This window comes from Schistocerca americana, chromosome 8, assembly GCF_021461395.2.
Source record: "Schistocerca americana isolate TAMUIC-IGC-003095 chromosome 8, iqSchAmer2.1, whole genome shotgun sequence".
NCBI lineage: Eukaryota > Metazoa > Arthropoda > Insecta > Orthoptera > Acrididae > Schistocerca > Schistocerca americana.
This window is the reverse complement of record NC_060126.1, coordinates 62,235,420-62,259,227: the sequence shown is the minus strand read 5'-3', so window position 1 is coordinate 62,259,227 and position 23,808 is coordinate 62,235,420. Positions and strand designations below refer to the sequence as shown.

The following is a 23,808-nucleotide window of genomic DNA, read 5'->3' as shown; positions in this document are numbered from 1 at the left end:
AGGGTTATTTCGTAAGCGTGATAGCGTTACGGAGATGTTTAGCAAACTCAAGTGGCAGACTCTGCAAGAGAGGCGCTTTGCATCACGGTGTAGCTTGCTGTCCAGGTTTCGAGAGGGTGCGTTTCTGGATGAGGTATCGAATATATTATACCTCCCGAGATCACGAATGTAAAATTAGAGAGATTCGAGCGCGCACGGAGGCTTTCCGGCAGTCGTCCTTCCCGCGAACCATACGCGACTGGAACAGGAAAGGGAGGTAATGACAGTGGCACGTTAAGTGCCCTCCGCCACACACCGTTGGGTGGCTTGGTATAAATGTAGATGTAGATATAGATGATCCAGTTACGGACTGATCAGAGGTCCTTTCCGTCATTTGTTCTGTCTCATTCTGCTCATTCTCCCCTTTTGCATTGTTCCTCTACACTTTGTACTTAGCCTGTTCTAGCCTGTTCTTTACTCGTCCTTCTTAAGGTTTTCTTCCTACACATTTAGACGCTGTGGAACCAGAGAAACTGGTATACGTGTCTAATACCGTGTAGAGCCCCCGCAAGTACGCAGATGTGCCGCAACACGACTTGACGTAGACTCGAAAATGTCTGAAGTAGTGATGGAGGGAATTGATACCATGAACCCTGCAAGGCTATCCGTAAGAGTACCAGGGAGTGGAGATCTCTTGCGAACAGCACGTTGCAAGGCACCCCAAATGTGCTCAATAATGTTCATGACTGGCAAGTTCGGAGCCAGCGGAAGTTTTTAAACTCAGAAGTGTGTTCATGGGACCACTCTGTAGCAATTCTGAACGAGTGGGGTGTCGCATTGTCGTGCTGGAATTGCCCAAGTCCGTCGGCATGCACAGTGGACACGAATGGTTGCAAGTGATCAGACGAGATGCTTACTTACGTGTCACGATTGGTATCTAGACGTATCAGGGGCCCCATATCACTGCAACTGCACACGCCTCACATCATTACATGGCCTCCACCAGCTTGAACAGTCCCCTGCTGGCAGGCAGATCCCATGGATTCAAGACGTTGTCTCCATACCCGTACACGTCCATCCGCTCGAAAAAATTTGACACGAAAATGGAACGACCAGGCAACCTGTTTCCAGTCGTGAATAGTTCAATGTCAATGTCGACGGGCCCAGGCGAGGCGTAAAGCTTTGTGTCGTGCAGTGATCAAGGGTGCACGAATGGGCCTTGAGCTCCGAAAGCCCGTATCGATGTTGTTTCATTGAATGGTTCGCACGCTGACACTTGTTGGTGGCCCAGCATTGAAATGTGCAGAATTTGCGGAAACGTTGCACGTCGGTCAAGTTGAACGAATCTGTTAAGTCGTCGTTGGTCCCGTTGTTACAGAATCTTTTTCCGGCCGCAGCGATATCGGAGATTTGATGTTTGACCGGATTCCCGATATTCACGGTACAATGGTGAAATGGTCTTACGGGAAAATCGCCACTTTACCAATGCCTCGTGGATTCTGTGTACCATCACTCGTGTGCCGACATTAACACCACGTTCAGACTCACTTAAAACTTGAGAACCTGCCATTGTAACAGCAGTAACCGATCCAACAACTGCGCCAGACATTTGTCTTATATAGGCGTTGCCAGCCGCAGGGCCGCATTCTGTATTTGAATACGCATCCCTACATCTCTACGCCAGTTTCTTTGGAGCTTCAGTGTATCTTGAGATTTCATTCCGTTGAACTGTTCCCAGCATTTTGTCCTTTTGCCGTGGATTTTATCCCCTGGCTCATAAGCAGTTTGGTCTGTATGCCATAGTCCTTTATTCTACACTACTGCCCGTTAAAATTACTACACCAAGACGAAATGCAGATGATAAACGGGTATTCATTGGACAAATATATTACACTAGAACTGACATGTGATTACATTCTCACGCAATTTGGGGGCATAGATCCTGAGAAATCAGTACCCAGAACAACCAACTCTGGCCGTAATAACGGCCTTGATACGCCTGGGCATTGAGTCAAACACAGCTTGGATGGCGTGTACACGTACAGCTGCCCATGCAGCTTCAGCACGATACCACAGTTCATCAAGAGTAGTGAATGGCGTATTGTGACGACCCAGTTGCTCGGCCACCATTGATCAGACGTTTTCAATTGGTGAGAGATCTGGAGAATGTGCTGGCCAGGGCAGCAACCGAACATTTTCTGTATCCAGAAAGGCCCGTACAGTACCTGCAGCATGCGGTCGTGCAGTATCCTGCTGAAATGTAGGGTTTCGCAGGGATCGAATGAAGGGTAGAGCCACGGGTCGTAACACATCTGAAATGTAACATCCACTGTTCAAAGTGTCGTCAATGCCAACAATAGGCAACCGAAACGTATAACCAATGGCACCTCATACCATCGCGCCGGGTGATACGCCAGTATGACGAATACACTCTTCCAATGTGCGTTCACCGCGATGTCGCCAAACAAGGATCCGACCTTTATGATGCTGTAAACAGAACCTGGATTCATCCGAAAAAATGACGTTTTGCCATTCGGGCACCCAGGTTCGTCGTTGAGTACACCATCGCAGGCGCTCCTGTCTGTCATGCAGCGTCAAAGGTAACCGCACGCATGGTCTCCGAGCTGATAGTCCATGCTGCTGCAAATGTCGTCGAACTGTTCGTGCAGATGGTTGTTGTCTTTCAAACGTCCCCATCTATTGACCCAGGGATCGAGACGTGGCTGCACGATCCGTTACAGCCACGTGGATAGGTGCCTGTCATCTCGACTGCTAGTGATACGAGTCCGTGGGATCCAGCACGGCGTTCCGTATTACCCTCCTGAACCCACCGATTCCATATGCCGCTAACAGTCATTGGATCTCGACCAATGCGAGCAGCAATGTCGCGATAAAACATGCCGCAATCGCGATAGGCTACAATCCGACCTTTATCAAAGTCGGCAACGTGATGGTACGCATTTCTCCTCCTTACACGAGGCATCACAACAACGTTTCACCAGGCAACGCCGGTCAACTGCTGTTTGTGTACGAGAAATCGGTTAGAAACGTTTCTCATGTTTGCACGTTGTAGGTGTCGCCACCGGCGCCAACCTTGTGTGAATGCTCTGGATAGCTAATCCTTTGCATATCACAGCATCTTCTTTCTGTCGGTTAAATTTCACGTCTGTAGCTCGTCATCTTCGTGGTGTAGCAATTTTAATGGACAGTAGTGTATCTACTTCACTGCATCCAATCATCTTTACGACAAAAATAATTTGTTACCTGACGTCTACTCTTTCGCTTTTCACGTATAGCCCATGACTCACTTCCGTGCAGTTATGTAAGAACATCCTTGATGTAGAAAACATCATTCTTATCTCTTTGAGCGTTTTGTTTTGTTTTGTTTTGTGGATACTGTTTACGAGGGTTGCCTAAACTTTCATCTATCGCTTTGGTATACGGTACAGCCCAGCTGCCCTCTATCAGTCGGGAGCCCTATTCTGTTTTGGCTCCTCTAAAAGCGGGATACGATACTGTGACGCGCGAATTTTTGTGTGGACTAGTACTGCAGACATGAACTTTGCAATGAACAAAAAATATATTGTGTAACTTGGTATTTTAGAGGTGATAATTAAGATTCTGCGACTATCCCTGTATTGTTCTTCATGTATTTGTGAATTTCGCCAGTTTCTTCTCCACACTTTTTTATCGTAATCATAAGTAATATTGTAACGTAATTAATGTTTCATTAGTACTAATGTTACATTACGAACAAAGAATTTTTTTCTGACAAGACTTCTTCCCTTCGAAGCGATTTTATTAGTAATTATGTTCATTTCCTCGGTTTGTATTCTGTACAAACAATAACCTGCAAGTAAATTCGTTTCTCGTTGACCATGTTCTTTTCGTACCAAAAATATACGATTATCTGGGAATAAATGAAATGTATTCGCAGTTGCGAATATGGACAACCTACAGCTGGAATGATGAAATGACGAAACTGGAAATTTCTGCCAGACCGGGGCTCGAACGCAGATGTCTGCTTGTAGGGAGCAGTCGCCTTAACCACTTACGATTATCCGTGCAGGTTTCATGCCCAGACCAAAACTTCCCTATGTCATCGTTCATGTGTGTACAACCAGCACTGGTACATCCATACATGGGCACATTTTAATTGAATTTCACATGCCTGGTACCGGCGGATAAATACGATATCGCACTGCATGCATGTGCGTCGATATCAGGCAAGCAACTTTCAAATAAAAATATCTCCCCTTTACGGGAAAGTACATAATGCATGTGCGAGTGCAGGTCGTAGACACAGTGATTATTCGCGACTGCAAATACATTTCACGCATTTCATAACAGCTGCAGTCGCCGCCGTGACAGTTCCTTCAGTCACGCGCGCACTACAGTGGCCTATCTGCGTATAACAGACATGACAAGTTAGTGTCTAGAATTGCCCACGTCGTGTTGTGCCGACTCCACTGTAGCTTGAATGGATTTTTAAGTTTGCTTTATATGCCCGACTTCTAATTTCACCACACAAGTTATTGCCCGATGACGACACGCAATACAGTTTGTTAAAGCGGTTTTAGCCGTTGTTAATTATGTTTTTAGATTTAATTTTATTACTCGTACAGAGACTCAACGTTGCTTTGTTTAACAGTGCGTCGTCAAAATAAGTATGAAATGCTAATGTCTTTGCAATACATAATGTCAACTATTGAGTTAAAGTTCGTACCTATTTTGGCATTTTAGAGAATAGAAACCTTAAGCGCTTCTACTTCGATAGTCTCAGTATCAAATGTTCACTAATTTCGATTTACTTCCTATCTCAGTTCAGTATTTAACACAAACTATATATCAATGCCATTTCAGAGATATACACTAACGGAATAACACGTAATTGTCATTTAACATCACTTTTATTAATAATCCTTTTTCTTATGACGTAAATGTTAATGAATGATCACTATCTAGGAGGAAAGAGGAACTGATCCTAATCATGAGATAATAGCTTTTAATGAGCCCGCAATCGTTAATTAAATAAAAAGTCGCGTTCAAGGATGATATGCGAACAACTTTCGTTACGTCCGTTTTCACGTATCTGTCAAAACTAATCCTGTCGTCCACAATTCAAATTAACGCTGACGTTAACCCCTTTTGTCGGAACATCGTATCGTAACTATTATGTGAAACTTTATTCTAGTCCCCGAATTAATTCCTTTCAGATACGCGTACGACCGGACAGCAAAACGGAACACAAACGACTTGTTTTAACAACCGAACAACGCAATGACGTTACATTACGACAATGTCCGCCCAATGAACATCTCTTTGACTTTATCTTCTCTACTCTGCTTAATTAAATTATTCCAAATTACAATTTATTCAGTTATTTAACGAAAACATCTAACAAAAAATAAAATAAATTTATCCCAACGTAAAAGATCCGTTATATGTCCCACCTGTCGAAATGCCTGCATCTAACTGTGTCCATTCTCATAGCGCATCGCCCAGATACACGTGAAATTCTATAGATGTTACACACATTGTCTGGCCCTTTTGCTCGCCGGTATATAAGGTTTCTCCATAAAAGCGTGCAAAAGTCTAACAGAACATAGAGAATGCTCCACAGAAAAATTTGAGGTACAGAACCTGGAGTCAGAGAAGCCAGCTTAAGGAGATATAAACTTGTCTACTGCTTTGCCTAGCATTACTGTTTCCCAACTTATTTACAATTAATACGCGTACAAGTTTACACTACTGTGCTGTTTATTTACATGGACATTGTGTATTTCCTGCAAGGAGCCAAGGAGGACGAGTCTGATTTCCAGGAAGTCACGATGCGGGTTCTGTTTATTTTATTTACCCGTAAGGTGGCTCTACGTCTACATTCATACTCTGCAAATCACATTTAAGTGCCTGGCAGAGGGTTCATCGAACCATCTTCACAATTCTCTGTTACTCCAATCTCGTATTGCGCGCGGAGAGAACGAACACCTATATCTTTCCGTACAAGCTCTGATTTCCCTTACTTTATCGTGTTGGTCGTTTCTCCCGATGTAGGTAGATGTCAACAAAATACTTTCGCATTCGGAGAAGAAAGTTGGTGATTGAAATTTCCTGAGAAGATTCCGTCGCAACGAAAAATGCCTTTCTTTTAATAATGTCCAGCCCAAATCCTGTATCATTTCAATGACACCCTCTCCCATATTTCAAGATAATACAAAACGTGGTACCCTTCTTTGAACTTTTTCGAAGTACTCCGCCAGTCCTATCTGGTAAGTATCCTACACCGCGCAGCAGTATTCTAAAAGAGGACGGACAAGCGTAGTGTAGACAGTCTCCTTAGTAGATCTGTTACATTTTCTAAGTGTCCCACCAATAAAACGCTTTGGTTAGCCTTCCCCACAACATTTTCTGTGTGTTCCTTCCTCTGTTATATCGTATTTACATTATCCCATAACAGAGCGCGCTATGAATCAACGACAGACCCAGTCATTACTCAGTCCTGTACAGAGACATACAGTGCAGTGCGTTAGAATATTACCGTTACAGTTTCGCAGAACTCACTGTCATGTACACGCTCTCGCTGCTGAAAGGCTGTACAGGCATCATCCGTCACGACGAGCGTTTATTTCTCTCGATCGACGAATGGCTGAGACCTTTCATTGGAAAGCATAAGCGAGGGAACTGGCGACATGAGGTCCACTCGCACACCCGATTTTGAAGAGGAGGTGCCGGAACGTGTTGCAGCGGACCCCACTACAAGTACTCGTCGCATTGTACGTGAAAGTGGCGCTGCACATACTAGCGTGTGGCGAGTACTCCACGAACAACAATTACAACCATATCACGCACGATGAGTCCATGCGATGCTTGTGACTGACTTTGGACCAAGGTTCGCATTGTTACTCCAACAAAGGATTCATCGTCCAGATTTCCTCCAAATCGTGCTGTTTACTGTCGAGGCCTTTTATTGATCGTGATGGTATCTATGTCTAAAGTCACTTGCGTATGAGACCCTTTTGAATACGGAGATGGAATTAGTTGCCAGAACTGTAGTTGCCTGTGATGTGATTCGAAACACACCAGGGATGTTTGTCAGGATGCGTCAGAATCTTGTTCATCGATGTCATGCTTGCATTGAGGTTGATGGCCGTCAGTTTCAGCACATTTTGTAAGATACAGCACAAATACTACGTTCATTGTGTCAACTATGGTATTTGCAGTTAACTGTAACTAATGTAAATAAAGAAGTACACAGTAATGTGATTTTATTACTAGTATCCCCTTAAGATGGGTTCTCCGACTACGGTTCCCTACGTCAAATTGTTCTGTGGAGCATCCTGTACGTCCTGTTACATTTTTGCACGCTGTTACCGGAACACCGTCTAGACATAGTAAATTTGTCATTTAAATCCACAATAATGGATCTCTATTTTTACAAACATCTCAGTCTCTACTACGTGTAATGATTTAACCTCTTCTTCTTTCGACAATAGTACACAGGTTTTTTTCAGTTAAACTTATCAGAAGTTTTTATATGTGCACTCTAATTTGAATATAATTGATACAGTGAGATGATTGTCATAATTGAATAAACTCCTTAAAAAACATAATTAACGCCCTCATGAACCATCTACATCCGATTGTACAGTTGCGTAACGCCTCATGGTAAACAGAAACTAGAAACTTTACGATCACAAGCATTTTGTTGTTTTGTTTTGAGTTATGCGTGGAATTACTCTCAACCAATATTCTGTATTCATTAGTCTCCTCATGCCACTGAACAGAGCCTGTAAGTCTTGACTTTCACTGATGATAATAATGTTATCAGCGAGTCTTATTATTGATATCCTTACACTCTGAATTTTAATCCAACTCTAGGGTCTTTCCTTTATTTCCGTCGTTATTTCTGCGATGTATAAATTTAACAGTAGCGGCGAAAGACAGCATCTCTATCTTACACTCATTTCAATCCGCCCACTTCGTTCTTAATCTTCTATTCTTATTCTGCCCACTTGATTGTTCTACATATTGTATATTACCCGTCTTCTCCCACGGTTTACTCCTATTTATCACAGAATTTCGAACGTCTTGCGCCATTTCACACTATCGAATGCCTTTTCTAGTCGGCAAATCCAGCAACCTAATTTTTCTCAAGTCTTGCTTCCAATGTCAAGCGCAACATCAGAATTGTCTCACTGCTGACTTCACCTTCCCTAAAGTCTAACTGATCGTCATCTTACACAACTCCTCGATTAATTCTTCATTCTTGTCTATATTACTCTTGTCAGCAATTTGTATGCATGAGATGTTCAGATGATTATGCGACGGTTCTCGTAGTTTTCTGCATACCTATCTTTGGGTTTGCGTGGACGATATATTCCCTAAAGTCTACTGGTATATTGCCAGTCTCGTACATTCTACACAGCAACATGGATAATCGTCTGGTCGCCGCTTCCTCTAGTGATTTTAAAAGTTGGGAAGTGTTTCCCCTTACAGGGAACACTGATACCAAATCAACTACGAAAGCTATTCAGGTTTGCCTCACGACCCAGCTGCTAATTTTCAAGGAGCGAATGTCCTACTTCTCAAAATCCACAGACGACTACCTACATTCGTTGATGGTTTGTCATTCGTGTGACGAAGGCTATACTGGGGAATTACTTAGTCAAATTCTGTGGGTTGTTTTCGTGATGAATCTATCACTTACAGCAATAACCAGATTCCAAGCGCATTATCTGAGAAGTGCAAATGTATAGAGTCGACTGATATGCTATACGTTTTTAAAATACCAATAAGTTCCATTACAACAGCTGCTGCAGATGGAGAGATTCATTGTAATAACAAACTATTAATGTATCATCAAGAGCGATGTTCTACAAATGTGGATTAAAGTTAAGTATTCCAGAAGCTACGTACTTTTCTTTATAGCATTCATTACGTATCCTGTTTCAGACCTCACGCCAGCCTGCGTGAGTTTAAGCGCGTGCCTTTCGGCTTCCTCTCATTGTGTCTAGGCTGTCTTGTCTAGACACAACAGTTAGGTTTAAGTAGTTCCAAGTTCTAGGGGACTCATGACCTGTGATGTTAAGTCCCATAGTGCTCAGAGTCATTTATCAGAGGTGCATTTAATAGATCGTTCGTATTGATGGGGTAAAAACGACAGGCGACTGAATGAACATTTAAAAACGTCGTTCAGAGGCAAAATTACCGTTACTGTTGAAGAGAATTGCAGATATATCAGCAGTTTTTTTCCTTTATTATTTTTTTTTTTTTTTTTTTTTTTTAGGTTTATGTTGTCGTCGCATGCCTTTGAGCAGTTACAAAGGAAAACAGGTCTGTCATGTTTTATGTCATACTGCTTTTGGGTATTTGTACCTCGTAAAAGAGCAATTACCAGATCCCTTAAGATAATTAATTTGGGTTAAAATTGTTACAATTGTGTAACTTATTGTATGATTCAACATTCTACAGTACGGCACAAATTTTATGTCAACCTGCTGCTCTCATTGCATAAAAGCAGTTGTTACTGGTTAACAAGCGAAATCGTTGTTTTTAGAGCCAGAAGCTTTCAAGAACCACTTGCTAATGGATAAAATGAATCTAAATCCTCGTATTATTGCATGTGAACAGGCACAAAATCAGATCTTTACTGGCAGTATAACATTTCTGTTACAATGTTAATAGAATTAGAGATAAATAAAATTAAACACGTTTATGGTATAGAGTAACTGACAAGTTTAGTAATAAATAGTGTTCTGTTACCTAGGGCTACAGTTATTCGACATTAAAATATAGTTGAGACTATGTTTCTTCATTAAGGAGGCCAATTTGTAGTAAAGGCTCTCATTGCCCTTTAAAATAAAGTAACTTTATATACATTTGTCTGATCAGTTCCCTTTTCTGTTTTCCATTGATTCAGTTTTGCACAAATGATGTACTGAAACCTGCAAGTGATGTAATGTTTTAACAACAGCTTTATCAGAACACGATAATGATATGACTCTCCAAATTCAGAGGATACCGTTAGGTGATAAATAATATCGGTTTATGTCCCTACATTCGAAATACGTCGAGATTCTCGTATAATTTTAAGAGAAAATTATTGTACCGTCTTGACAATTGACAATTCCTTATTACCCTCTCTGCTTCAAACCTTCGTCCGACCATCCTTATTTATGTTTTCCGTGATTTCCCGAAATGTCTTCAGGCAAATGTCGAGATGGTTCCCTTGAAAGCTGTCTCAGCTGCCTTCCTTCGCCATTCTTCCATAATCCGATGGGACCGATGGCCTTGCTGTTTCATCCCCTCCCCCAAATCAACCAACCAACCTGTCGAGTCTCTTTGAATATACAGTAGGCAAGATCTGTGATTCAGAAAAATATTTTTTTATTTAGATTGAATTATCTCATTTACAACATACTGAAGGAGCATCTTTCTTACTTGCTAAAAACGTTCAACACCTCTACATTTACATCTACATCCATACTCTGCAAGCCACCTGGCGGTGTGTGGTGGAGGGTACCTTGAGTACCTCTGTAGGCTCCCCCTTCTATTTCAGTCACGTATTGTTCGTGGAAAGAAAGATTGGCGGTATGCCTCTGTGTGGGCTCTAATCTCTCTGATTTTATCCTCATGGTGTCTTCGCGAGATATAAATAGGAGGTAGCAATATACTGCTTGTCTCCTCGGTGAAGTTATGTTCTCGAAACTTTAACAAAAGCCCGTACCGAGCTACTGAGCGTCTCTCTTGCAAAGTCTTCCACTGGAGTTTATCTATCATCTCCGTAACGCTTTCGCGATTACTAAATGATCCTGTAACGAAGCGCGCTGCTCTCCGTTGGATCTTCTCTATCTTTTCTATCAACCCTATCTGGTACAGATCCCACATCGGTGAGCAGTATTCAAGCAGTGTGCGAACAAGTGTACTGTAACGTACTTCCTTTGTTCTCGGACTGCATTTCCTTAGGATACTACCTATAAATCTCAGTCTGGCATCTGCTTTACCGACGATTAATTTGATATGGTCATTCCATTTTAAATCACTCCTAATGCCTACTCCCAGATAATTTATGGAATTAACTGCTTCCAGTTGCTGACCTGCTATATTGTAGCTAAATGATAAATGATCTTCATTTCTATGTATTCGTAGCACGTTACACTTGTCTACATTGAGATTCGACTGCCATTCCCTACACCATGTGTCAATTCGTTGCAGATCCTCCTGCATTTCAGTACAATTTTCCATCGTTACAGGCTCTCGATATACTACAGCATCATCCGCAAATAGCCTCGGTGAACTTCCGATGTTATCCACAAGGTCATTTACATATATTGTGAATAGCAACGGTCCTACGACACTCCCCTGCCGCACACCTGAAATCACTCTTACTTCGGAAGACTCCTCTCCATTGAGAATGACATGCTGCGTTCTGTAATCTAGGAACTCTTCAATCCAATCACACAACTGGTCTGATAGTCCATATGCTCTTACTTTGTTCATTAAACGACTGTGGGGAACTGTATCAAACGCCTTGCGAAATTCAAGAAACACGGCACCTATCTGGGAACCCCTGTCTATGGCACTCTTGAGTCTTGTGGACGAATAGCGTGAGCTGGGTTTCACACGATCGTCTTTTCTGAAACCCATGCTGATTCCTACAGAGCAGATTTCTAGTTTGAAGAAAAGTCATTATACTCCAGCATAATTCGTGTTCCAAAATTCTACAATTGATTGATCTTAGAGATACAGGTCTATAGTTCTGCACATCTTTTCGAAGTCCCTTCTTGAAAACGGGGATAACCTGTGCCCTCTCCAATCTTTTGGAACGCTACCCTAGATCGCATAACATATTTCTTTATTTAATATAGCCAGTTTTGGAAGACTTTGCTGACATATTCAGGTCTTAAATATCTTTTTCTTTCTGTGAAACGCGTTCATTTTACATTGGACCTTACGGGAAGTTGTCATGTAAGTAAAAACTCAGCAATGACAAACGTTTTATAATGTGCTGATTTTCATCACATGCCTACTTGTCGTGAGGTCCAACGTAAACGAACACATTTCACAATAAATTTTTAAGACCTGAAGATTCGAATGCAAAACAAACCTTTTGTCGCTTCCACATAACTAATGTGTGTCAGTGTGCTGGCGTTACAAAGTGTGGTGGCCGGTGTTGCTTGTTGCTGCCAGCCGGAGCGCTGTTGAAGCACAGATAGCCTCCCTATGTCGACTGAACGAGGGGCGTTTGAAAAGTCCGTGCAAAAATAAAAACTACGTACGTGTTTGGGATAAACTTTTTTTATTTTTCGACATAGTCTCCTTTTAGACTTATGCACTTCGTCCAACGCTGTTCTAATTTGTTAATCCATTCCGAATAATAGGAATTGTCCAAACCTGCAAAATAGCTATTAGTTGCTGCAATCACTATCTCGTTTGAATAAAATCTTTATCCTGCCAGCCATTTCTTCAAACTGGGGAAGAAACAGTAGTCCGAGGGAGCCAAGTCTGGAGAACAGGGGGATGTGAAACGAGTTGGAATCCTATTTCCATCAATTTTGCGACCACAACTGCTGAGGTGTGTGCTGGTGCATTGTCGTGATGGAAAAGGACATTTTTGCATTCCAGTCGCCGGCATTTTTTTTTGCAGCGCGGTTTTCAAACGGTGAATAATATGCACCTGTAATAGTTTTATCTTTTTCCAGATAGTCGATGAGGATTATCCGTTGCGAATCCAAAAATACAGTGGCTATAATCTTTCCGGACGAAGGAATGGTCTTCGCCTTTTTTTGGTGCAGATTCTCCCTTGGTAACCCATTGTTTAGATTGTTGCTTGGTCTCAGGACTATAGTAATGTATCCATGTTTCATCCACAGTGACGAAACGACGCTTAAAGTCCTGCGAATTCTTCCTGAACAGCTGCAAGTCATGCTTGTAACACTTCACACGATTCCATTTTTAGTCAAGCGTGAGCAATCGCGGAACGCATCTTGCGGATAGCTTTCTCATGTCCAAATTTTATGCAAAGTATTATGTACCCATTCATTAGAGATGCCCACAGCACTAGCAATCTCACGCACCTTAACTCTTTTGTCATCCATCACCATATCATGGATTTTGTCAATGATTTCTGGAGTCGTAACCTCCACAGGGCGTCCAGAACGTTCAGCATCACCTGTACCGTATGTCCACTCCAGAAATTTTGGAACCACTTATAAACTGTTCTAATCGAAGGTGCAGAGTCACCGTAATGTTTATCAAGCTTCTCTTTAGTCTCCTGAGGCGTTTTTCCTCTCATAAAGTAATGTTTAATCACCACATGAAATACGTTTTCGTCCATTTTTTGACAGGCACTCGACTTCCTTGATTCACACAAATGCCAGACACAAAGAAATAGACCAATATGGCTGAAACTTGGTGTGCGTTCCTTCCAAAGATGCTACTAACTAGACATGACCTCGATACGCGCCAGTGTTGCCACCTCTCGGACTTTGCACGGTCTTTTCAAACGCCTCCCGTACACCTGTTTGCCGCGCCCGCTGCAGCCTGACGCGGGACGTGGGGCGTGGGAGGTGTCCTGAGACGGGCGGCGGTGTTGCAGCGCAGGAACGACACGTACGAGTTCCTGTCCGGGGTGCCGGTGACGCCGGCCACGCAGTTCGTCGCGCTGACCGAGGCGGCCGACCTGGGCCGCTTCCAGGACGCCGTCCACTACATGCACTTCGCGCTCGCAGCCTACGGTTGGCCCATGTTCCTCGTCACCTACAGCGCCACCGGCGTCTGCCAGCTCTGCGCCTCCATCAGGTGAGCGCCGACGCTTCCCCTCGCCACCAGTGCACCCTGTCCACAGCGCGACCTTCCACAACTGCTCAACAGATGTCAGCACTCGACAGTTGTCACGGTTTCCTGCTGCCCATACCACCAGCCTCTGAAGCCTCCTCTCATATCCCTTTATGTGAGGTCCATATAGACGGCCGCTGTGGCCGAGCGGTTCTAGGCGCTTCAGTCCGGAACTGCGCTGCTGCTACGGTCGCAGGTTCGAATCCTGCATCGGGCTTGGATGTGTGTGTTGTCCTTAGTTTAGTTAGGTTTAAGTAGTTCTAAGTCTAGGAGACTGATCTCAGATGTTAAGTCCCATAGTGCTCAGAGCCATTTGAGGTCCATATACCCAACAACCTACATTTTCGGCTTCAGTAACTCCTATATCATACAGCCCTACCGCATTTACAGGTGGCCCATGTTCCTTACAAACTAATTCATTAATATCTGTAATCTTATGTCTTATTCTCCATGTACAGATAGGCCACGATAATTACTACCTAAATCACTCGAATCTTTAATCCCCAAATCATATTCTCCATTTACAGCTGTCCCATCTCCCGTGAAACTTCCATGTCATATCCTCGATCTAGGTGAGTCTAACGTTCATTACAGCTTGCATCAACAGCATCAGTAGCCTCCATTTCGTTTCCTGTACGTACAGGTGTAATATGTTCCCTGAAACATAAACCACCAGCATCTGAATCCCCATGTCATATTCTCCATTTACAGGTGGTCCATGTTTCCTGCAATCTAATCACCAAAATGTTTAATGACCATGTCGTTTTGGCCGGCCGAAGTGGCCGTGCGGTTAAAGGCGCTGCAGTCTGGAACCGCAAGACCGCTACGGTCGCAGGTTCGAATCCTGCCTCGGGCATGGATGTTTGTGATGTCCTTAGGTTAGTTAGGTTTAACTAGTTCTAAGTTCTAGGGGACTAATGACCTCAGCAGTTGAGTCCCATAGTGCTCAGAGCCATTTGAACCATGTCGTTTTCTGTATTTACAGGTGGACCGTGTTCACTAAAAAGTAAGTCGCCAGAATATGTAACCCATATTCTCCATTTACAGGTGATTCATTCTCACTACCACGTCAATCACCAGCGTTCGTACCTCCCCAGGTAATTATATCCATTTACAGGCACCCCATGTTCAGTACGACCTCAGCCACCAGCATCTGTACTCACCACACCGTTTTCTCTGTTTACAGCGGGCTCACATTTCCTCCAAGCTAAGTGATCAGCATTTGTGACCTCCGTGTCCTTCATTCACAGGCAGCAGTAACTCATCATCGTCACAAATAGTGGTCGTACAGAATGTACATAACACACTGATCAGGCAGAACATCGTGACCACAGACCTACTATCGATATAAACACATCCAGGTGATAGTAGCGCCGCCTGCCGAGGAGCGACCGGTAGTCATACACACACGGTGCGTGCACTGTCAGTGAGCGTGTGTAGAATGGGGAAGGGGCGCGATCTGTCTGTGCTTTACTGAGGGCAGATAGTGACGGCCCGGAGGTCCGGCACGACCATTTCGGAAACTGCACCACCTGTCGGACGTTCTGGGAGTGCTGTGGTGGGTGCCTTCGACACGTGGCGAAAGCGAGGTGAAACCGCGTCCAGACGTCGTGGGGTCTGGCGTAGACCCCTCGTTACACATGTTGCACCTGTATGCTAGGCAGACTGGTAAACAGGACAGGCGGCGAACTATGCAAGAACTAAATCAGACTTTAATCCTGGACAGAATGCCAGTGTGTCAATGCAGTGCACCAAGCCTGAGACGCCTACTAAACCCGCTGGGCAAAACAGGTGGAAAGGGCCAAGGGTTTAAGTCAGTTTCTGCTCCTAATTGTCATTTATTGTAATTTAATAACCTTTACAACCAAAGCGGCACATAGCAGAATCTTTACCTAATGCAACTCTTTCACGGCTGAAGGCCTCCAACAAGAAATTTCAACAACATAAAAATCCAATTCAGATAGCAATAAAAAAAATTAAAAAAACAACATACGCGAAGTGCAATACAAATGGTTGAGGGCCACAATTAAATTTCAAAACTTACCATAGACCTTTAAAGGTAGAAGGCCAGCATGTTTAACAACAAGAAATCGTAAAAATCAACAAGATAAAAATCCAATTAAGATAGCAATAAAATAATTTAAAGAAGCAACATTTGCCAGGTGGAATACCAATGGCTCAGGGCCACAATTAAACTTCAAAACTTTAAAATATATTCCATAATCTTTAAAGGCCGCAGTGTTTAAGCTTGAAAAATAAATTTAAAAATTAATTTTGCAAAATTTTAAGAAACAAAACAAATAACCATAAGCCTAAAATTTTAAATAGCTGACAACAGATAATAAAACACCGGTGGCACTCAGAAGGCCTCCAGGGAGGTCGGTCTGCCCTCGTTCACATAGGTGAGACAGGTGAGCCCAACTACACTTGATCCATCGGAACCCAACCAAGGGACAGCCAGGGACCGACTGACCCAACGACTTGCCTACCGTCAATCAGTACACGAGAACTCAAACAGGCAATGTTACAAACGTGATAATCCACAATGGAGTATGTATTAGCTGTCAAAATTACACACCATGTTGGACAGCGACAACAGGTGAGGAAAGGACGCTGCCTGAAATTACGTTAGTGCCCAGGGCAGGTAACCAGAACACTAATGGCCACAAGACAGAAAATTTCACTGGTGCACTAAAATCGTAGTCGACTAAAATAGTAAATTGCACTGCATGGCGGCTAAATCTCAGCGGTAGAAGCACTCGGTTTTGCTCACCGGAAAACCTTCCCAACAGAAAACCACCGAAGCGAACCACCACAACATGACGTGGCTTGGTTAGTTGAAACCACTGCTCAACTTTGACGTCCTGGGTCGGTGAACCACGAAGCTCGTAGCGATCGGACAGCTCCACACACGCTGCGACACTGCGCAGGGGCTGCCAGCGGTCCCAGCCGACTGCACCGCGCGGAAATAACTTCCCTCGTCCGCAACAACTGACCGACTCCCTCCAGACCCCTTGCTGGAAACTATATGCACCAAATCAAAGATGGCACACGGCACAAATATCGATACACGTCACTGCTGCCACACGTAGAAGGAAGAAGAACCGCGACAAGGGCGGAAAACCAAACACAGATAGACAGCGAACTTCACGAAAACTCATAGTTGGTAGAGAGCACGGCTCAAAGCCCTCCTAACGATGGGACTCCGCAGCCGATCTTAAGACCGCGACATCGGCAACTACGACTGAAATGGACACGTCACCATCAGCACTGGACGTTGGCGTAGTTACTACACACCTTCTTCAGCACGCTGATGAGAGGACGGATATTCGTCGTCCTGCTGGGGAACAGTTCGTTGCCACATGTACTGCAGGGAGGAGTCAAGCTGGCGGCGTCTGCATTATGCTCTGGGGAACATGCATGGGTCCAGTGGAGCTCGTGCAAGACGCCATGACTACGACGGATATCGTACACTGATTGCAGACCACGCACATCCCTTCGTGAAGATCATTTTTCCTGACGGCGGTGGCATTTTTCGGCAAGGTAATGCGCCGTGTCACAAGGGCAGGAATGTGATGGAGTAGTTCGGGGAACACAGTGGTGAGTTCCAGTTGACGTGCTGAGCCCCCAACTCGCCAGATCTGAACACATCTGGGATATCATTGAATGTGGCGTATGAACTCATCGCGCCCTTCTTGTAATTTACGGGCCGCACGGGGAAGCCGTGCGGGGTCTTGTCACGGTTCACCCGGCTCCCCTCCCCCCGTCGGAAGATCGAGTCCTCCCTCGGGCATGGGTGTGTGTGTGTTCCCCTTAGCGTAAGTTAGTTTAAGTTAGATTAAGTAGTGCGTAAGTGTAGGGACCTATGACCTCAGCAGTTTAGTGCCATAGTCCTTACCACGAATTTCCGGAACTTATGGAAATTAAGTGACTTGGGTGTGCAGATGTGGTTCCAGCTCGCTCCACAAACCTACCAAGGCCTCACTGCTTCCATGCCACGAAGCGTCGCCGCTGTTATGCGTGCCAAAGGTGGACATACAGGTTAGCAGGTGGGCGGTCATAATGTTCTGGCTGATCAGTGTTCGAGGGGCCAGTAAATGGATAATAAGGTATGAAGCTTACCGATGTTCGTGATTTAGGGTGTAAGCAATGTACACAATGCTACAGCCAAAATCACCAGCATCTGTAAGACCCATATCTCATATTCTTCACTTAATGGTAAAATTAGATAAAGTTATGTAAAGTCCCGCGTAATGGCGCTAGATGGCCCAATCAGATCAGGCCGACCGCCATGTCATCCTCTGGCAATGGCGTTACTGTATGTGGTATGGATGCGAATGTGGTCAGCAAACCACTCTTCCGCACGTCGTCGGGTTTCTTGACCTTGCAACCGCTAGTAACTGCTCGAGTAGCTCCTCATTTAGCCTCAAGAGAATGGGTGCACCGTCTACCAGTCGTCCCACAACGGAAATATTCCTGGCAGTATCGGTAATCGATGCCAGCCCTCCCACATGGCAATGAACCGCACTGACGACTCAGCTATGGAGGTGGACCCACATTTACTGGTGGCTCACATTCGGATAGCCTGTATGACAAGCATCTGTCACGTTAATGTGTTAGTGCCTCACGTTCTACGAATAATGTTAGCATCACACACACCGAACACCACTGGACTCGCATTCGGGAGGACGACGATTCAATCCCGAGTCCGGCCATCCTGATTTAGATTTTCCGTGATTTCCCTAAATCGTTCCAGGCAAATGCCGGGATGGTTCCTTTGAAAGGGCACGGCCGACTTCCTTCCCCGTCCTTCCCTAATCAGACGAGACCGATGACTCGCAGTTTGGTCTGTTCCCCTAAAAACAACCCAACAACAACACCGAACATCCCAATTCTCTATTTACAACAACTTTCTTGACCCACCAGACCATCTACCATAAGAGTCTGACTGACGCCTGGCTCTATTAGAGCGGCTCTAGACGGTCGATTCATCAACCTAATTACCTGCATCACAGACACCTGCTACCTACGCGCCCCCTCTGTACCACTACCAGTTCACCATACACTACAGTACCCTGGCATAAAACAAATGAGGTCATTTACATAACCAATGAACAGTTTATTGCAGCTCATAAGTGAGAGATACTTTTCGATCGTGAGGTGTATCATTACACTGTGCCATCCGCTCAGTGTTACTAGACAGACCCTTTGCTACAGACAGGCTCCGGCGCTCTGTCGCCAAACGTCTGACGCAAGAGAACTGATACACAAAACAAATGTATTTCGTTAATTTAGTGGTGGTTACTTTCAGACTTGCACTCGTTCGAGACCCCACGCTAGTGCAATTTGCTCCTCCGCCGTGGTCGAAACATTTCCGCATTTCGCCTACCGTGGACGGTGCAGGAGCTCAGTGACCGTCGGCGCCCAAAACCAGTCTGGACTTGCCTGCTCGCCCACTACCGCTCCAGCTGACGGAGTTTCATGACGGGTCGTAAATACCGAATAGGAAATATTTTTCTAATGTTGTGCAAAATTATAATTATTTGAAATGTTATAGAAAGCAGACGTCGTCAGAACCATGGCTGTAGTACAGTTACACTACTTGCCATTAAAATTGCTACACCACGAAGATGACGTGCTACAGACGCGAAATTTAACCGACAGGAAGAAGATGCTGTGGTATGCAAATGATTAGCTTTTCAGAGCATTCATACAAGGTTGGCGACGGTGGCGACACCTACAACGTGCTGACATGAGGAAAGTTTCCAACCGATTTCTCATATACAAACAGCAGTTGACCGGCGTTGCCTGGTGAAACGCTGTCGTGATGCCTCGTGTAAGGAGGAGAAATGCGTACCATCACGTTTCCGACTTTGATAACGGTCGGATTGTAGCCTATCGCGAATGCGGTTTATCGTATCGCGACATTGCTGCTCGCGTAGGTCGAGATCCAATGACAGTTAGCAGAATATGGAATCGGTGAGTTCAGGAGGGTAATACGGAACGCAGTTCTGGATCCCAACGGCCTCGTATCACTTGCAGTCGAGATGACAGCCATTTTATCCGCATGGCTGTAACGGATGGTGCAGCCACGTCTCGATCGCTGAGTCAACAGATGGCGACGTTTACAAGACAACAACCGTCTGCACGAACAGTTCGACGACGTTTGCAGCAGCATGGACTATCAGCTCGAAGACCATGGCTGCGGTTACCCTTGACGCTGCATCACAGACAGGACCACCTGCGATGGTGGACTCAACGACGAACGTGGGTGCACGAATGGCAAAACGTCATTTTTTCGGATGTATCCAGGTTCTGTTTACAGCATCGCGATGGTCTCGTCCGTAATGTGGAGGAGGCCCTTCCGGCAGCTATTGAACGCACTGGGTGTGACCGGCTGCAGATAGTAGCACATGTCGGAACGAATGACGCCTGCCGCTTGGGTTCTGAGGCCATCCTTGGTTCCTTCCGGCGGCTGGCTGATTTGGTGAAGACAACCAGCATCGCACGCGGAGTGCAAGCTGAGCTTAATATCTGCAGCATAGTGCCCAGAGTCGATCGCGGTCCTCTGGTTTGGAGCCGTGTGGAGGGTCTAAACCAGAGGCTCAGACGACTCTGCGACTATAATGGTTGCAAATTCATCGACCTCCGTTATTGGGTGGAGAACTGTAGGGCCCCCCTAGACAGGTCAGGCGTGCACTACACACCGGAAGCAGCTGCTAGGGTAGCAGAGTACGTGTGGCGTGCACACGGGGGTTTTTTAGGTTAGAGGGACCCCCCCTTGGGCGAAACGATAAAATACCTGACGGCTTACCAGAGAGGACATTATCATCGTTGATAAAGAACGTCCGTCCTCAGAGACCAAAAACAGGAAAAGTTAACGTAATATTGGTAAACTGCAGGAGTATCCAGGGCAAGGTTCCTGAATTAGTATCTCTTATTGAAGGAAATAGTGCGCATATAGTATTAGGAACGGAAAGTTGGTTAAAACCGGAAGTGAACAGTAACGAAATCCTAGACACAGAATGGAATATATACCGCAAGGATAGGATAAACGCCAATGGTGGAGGAGTATTTATAGCAGTAAAGAATTCAATAATATCCAGTGAAGTTATTAGCGAATGCGAATGTGAAATAATGTGGGTTAAGTTAAGTATCAAAGGTGGGTCAGATATGATAGTCGGATGCTTCTATAGACCACCTGCATCAGCAACCGTAGTAGTTGAGCGCCTCAGAGAGAACCTGCAGAACGTCGTGAAGAAGTTTCGTGATCATACTATTGTAATAGGGGGAGACTTCAATCTACCAGGTATAGAATGGGATAGTCACACAATCAGAACTGGAGCCAGGGACAGAGACTCTTGTGACATTATCCTGACTGCCTTGTCCGAGAATTACTTCGAGCAGATAGTTAGAGAACCAACTCGTGAAGCTAACGTTTTAGACCTCATAGCAACAAATAGACCGGAACTTTTCGACTCCGTGAATGTAGAAGAGGGTATCAGTGATCATAAGTCAGTGGTTGCATCAATGACTACAAGTGTAATAAGAAATGCCAAGAAAGGAAGGAAAATATATTTGCTTAACAAGAGTGATAGGGCACAAATCGCAGAATATCTGAGTGACCACCATCAAACGTTCATTTCTGAGGAAGAGGATGTGGAACAAAAATGGAAAAAATTCAGAAACATCGTCCAGTACGCCTTAGATAAGTTCGTACCGACTAAGGTCCAAAGCGAGGGGAAAGATCCACCGTGGTATAACAATCATGTACGAAAGGTACTACGGAAACAAAGAAAGCTTCATCATAGGTTTAAGAGTAGTCGAATCATAGCTGATAAGGAAAAGCTGAACGAAGCGAAAAAGAGCGTAAAGAGAGCAATGAGAGAAGCATTCAACGAATTCGAACATAAAACATTGGCAAACAATCTAAACAAGAACCCTAAAAAGTTTTGGTCATATGTAAAATCGGTAAGCGGATCTAAATCCCCTACTCAGTCACTCGTTGACCACGATGGCACCGAAACAGAGGACGACCGAAGAAAGGCAGAAATACTGAATTCAGTGTTCCGAAACTGTTTCACTGCGGAAAATCGTAACACGGTCCCTGACTTCAGCCGTCGCACGGACGCCAAAATGGAAAATATTGAAATAAACGATATCGGAATTGAAAAACAACTGCTATCACTTAGTAGCGGAAAAGCATCCGGACCAGACGAGATACCCTTAAGATTCTACAGTGATTATGCTAAAGAACTTGCCCCCTTTCTATCAGCAATTTATCGTAGATCGCTGGAAGAACGTAAAGTACCTAGCGACTGGAAGAAAGCGCAGGTCGTTCCCATTTTCAAGAAGGGTCATAAATCAGATGCGAATAATTATAGGCCTATTTCGCTTACGTCAATCTGTTGTAGAATAATGGAACATGTTTTGTGTTCTCGTATTATGACGTTCTTAGATAATACAAATCTCCTTCATCATAACCAACATGGATTCCGCAAACAGAGATCATGTGAAACTCAGCTCGCCCTATTTGCCCAAGAAATTCACAGTGCCGTAGACACTGGCGAGCAGATTGATGCCGTATTCCTGGACTTCAGGAAGGCATTTGATACGGTTCCGCACTTACGTTTAGTGCAAAAAATACGAGCTTACGGAATATTGGACCAGGTTTGTGATTGGATTCAGGATTTCCTAGAAGAAAGAACACAACATGTCATTCTTAACGGTTCAAAATCTGCAGATGTAGAGGTAATTTCGGGAGTACCGCAGGGAAGCGTGATAGGACCTTTATTGTTTACAATATACATAAATGACTTAGTTGACAACATCGGTAGCTCCGTGAGGCTATTTGCAGATGACACGGTTGTCTACAAGAAAGTAGCAACATCAGAAGACTCGTACGTACTCCAGGAGGACCTGCAGAGGATTAATGCATGGTGCGACAGCTGGCAGCTTTCCCTAAACGTAGATAAATGTAATATAATGCGCATACATAGGGGCAGAAATCCATTCCAGTACGATTATGCCATAGGTGGTAAATCATTGGAAGCGGTAACGACCGTAAAATACTTAGGAGTTACTATCCGGAGCGATCTGAAGTGGAATGATCACATAAAACAAATAGTGGGAAAAGCAGGCGCCAGGTTGAGATTAATAGGAAGAATTCTAAGAAAATGTGACTCATCGACGAAAGAAGTAGCTTACAAAACGCTTGTTCGTCCGATTCTTGAGTATTGCTCATCAGTATGGGACCCTTACCAGGTTGGATTAATAGAAGAGATAGACATGATCCAGCGAAAAGCAGCGCGATTCATCATGGGGACATTTAGTCAGCGCGAGAGCGTTACGGAGATGCTGAACAAGCTCCAGTGGCGGACACTTCAAGAAAGGCGTTACGCAATACGGAGAGGTTTATTATCGAAATTACGAGAGAGCACATTCCGGGAAGAGATGGGCAACATATTACTACCGCCCACATATATCTCGCGTAATGATCACAACGAAAAGATCCGAGAAATTAGAGCAAATACGGAGACTTACAAGCAGTCGTTCTTCCCGCGCACAATTCGTGAATGGAACAGGGAAGGGGGGATCAGATAGTGGTACAATAAGTACCCTCCGCCACACACCGTAAGGTGGCTCGCGGAGTATAGATGTAGATGTAGATAGATGTCTTTGGCGACATCGCGATGGACGCACATTGGAAGCGTGTATTCGTCAAGGCCATACTGGCGTATCACCCGGCGTGATGGTATGGGTGCCATTGGTTACACGTCTAGGTCACTTCTTGTTCGCATTGACTGCACTTTCAACAGTAGACGTTACATTTCAGATGTGTTACGACCCGTGGCTCTACCCTCCATTCGATCCCTGCGAAACCCTACATTTCAGCAGGATAATGCACGACAGCATGTTGCAGGTACTGTACTGGCGTTTCTGGATACAGAAAATGGTAGACTGCTGCCCTGGCCAGCACACTCTCCAGATCTC

At 44.6% G+C, this 23,808-nt stretch overlaps 1 protein-coding gene across 1 annotated transcript in view; it reads left to right on the top strand.

Annotated features, from left to right (window-relative positions):
- The window catches only part of LOC124545529 (diacylglycerol lipase-alpha), a 454,063-nt gene that overhangs the window by 139,286 nt on the left and 290,969 nt on the right, over nucleotides 1-23,808 (top strand). The window contains exon 8 of the mRNA XM_047124477.1: nucleotides 13,577-13,779. Coding sequence (XP_046980433.1) covers nucleotides 13,577-13,779 — 203 coding nt within the window. The remainder of the gene's footprint in view (nucleotides 1-13,576; nucleotides 13,780-23,808) is intronic.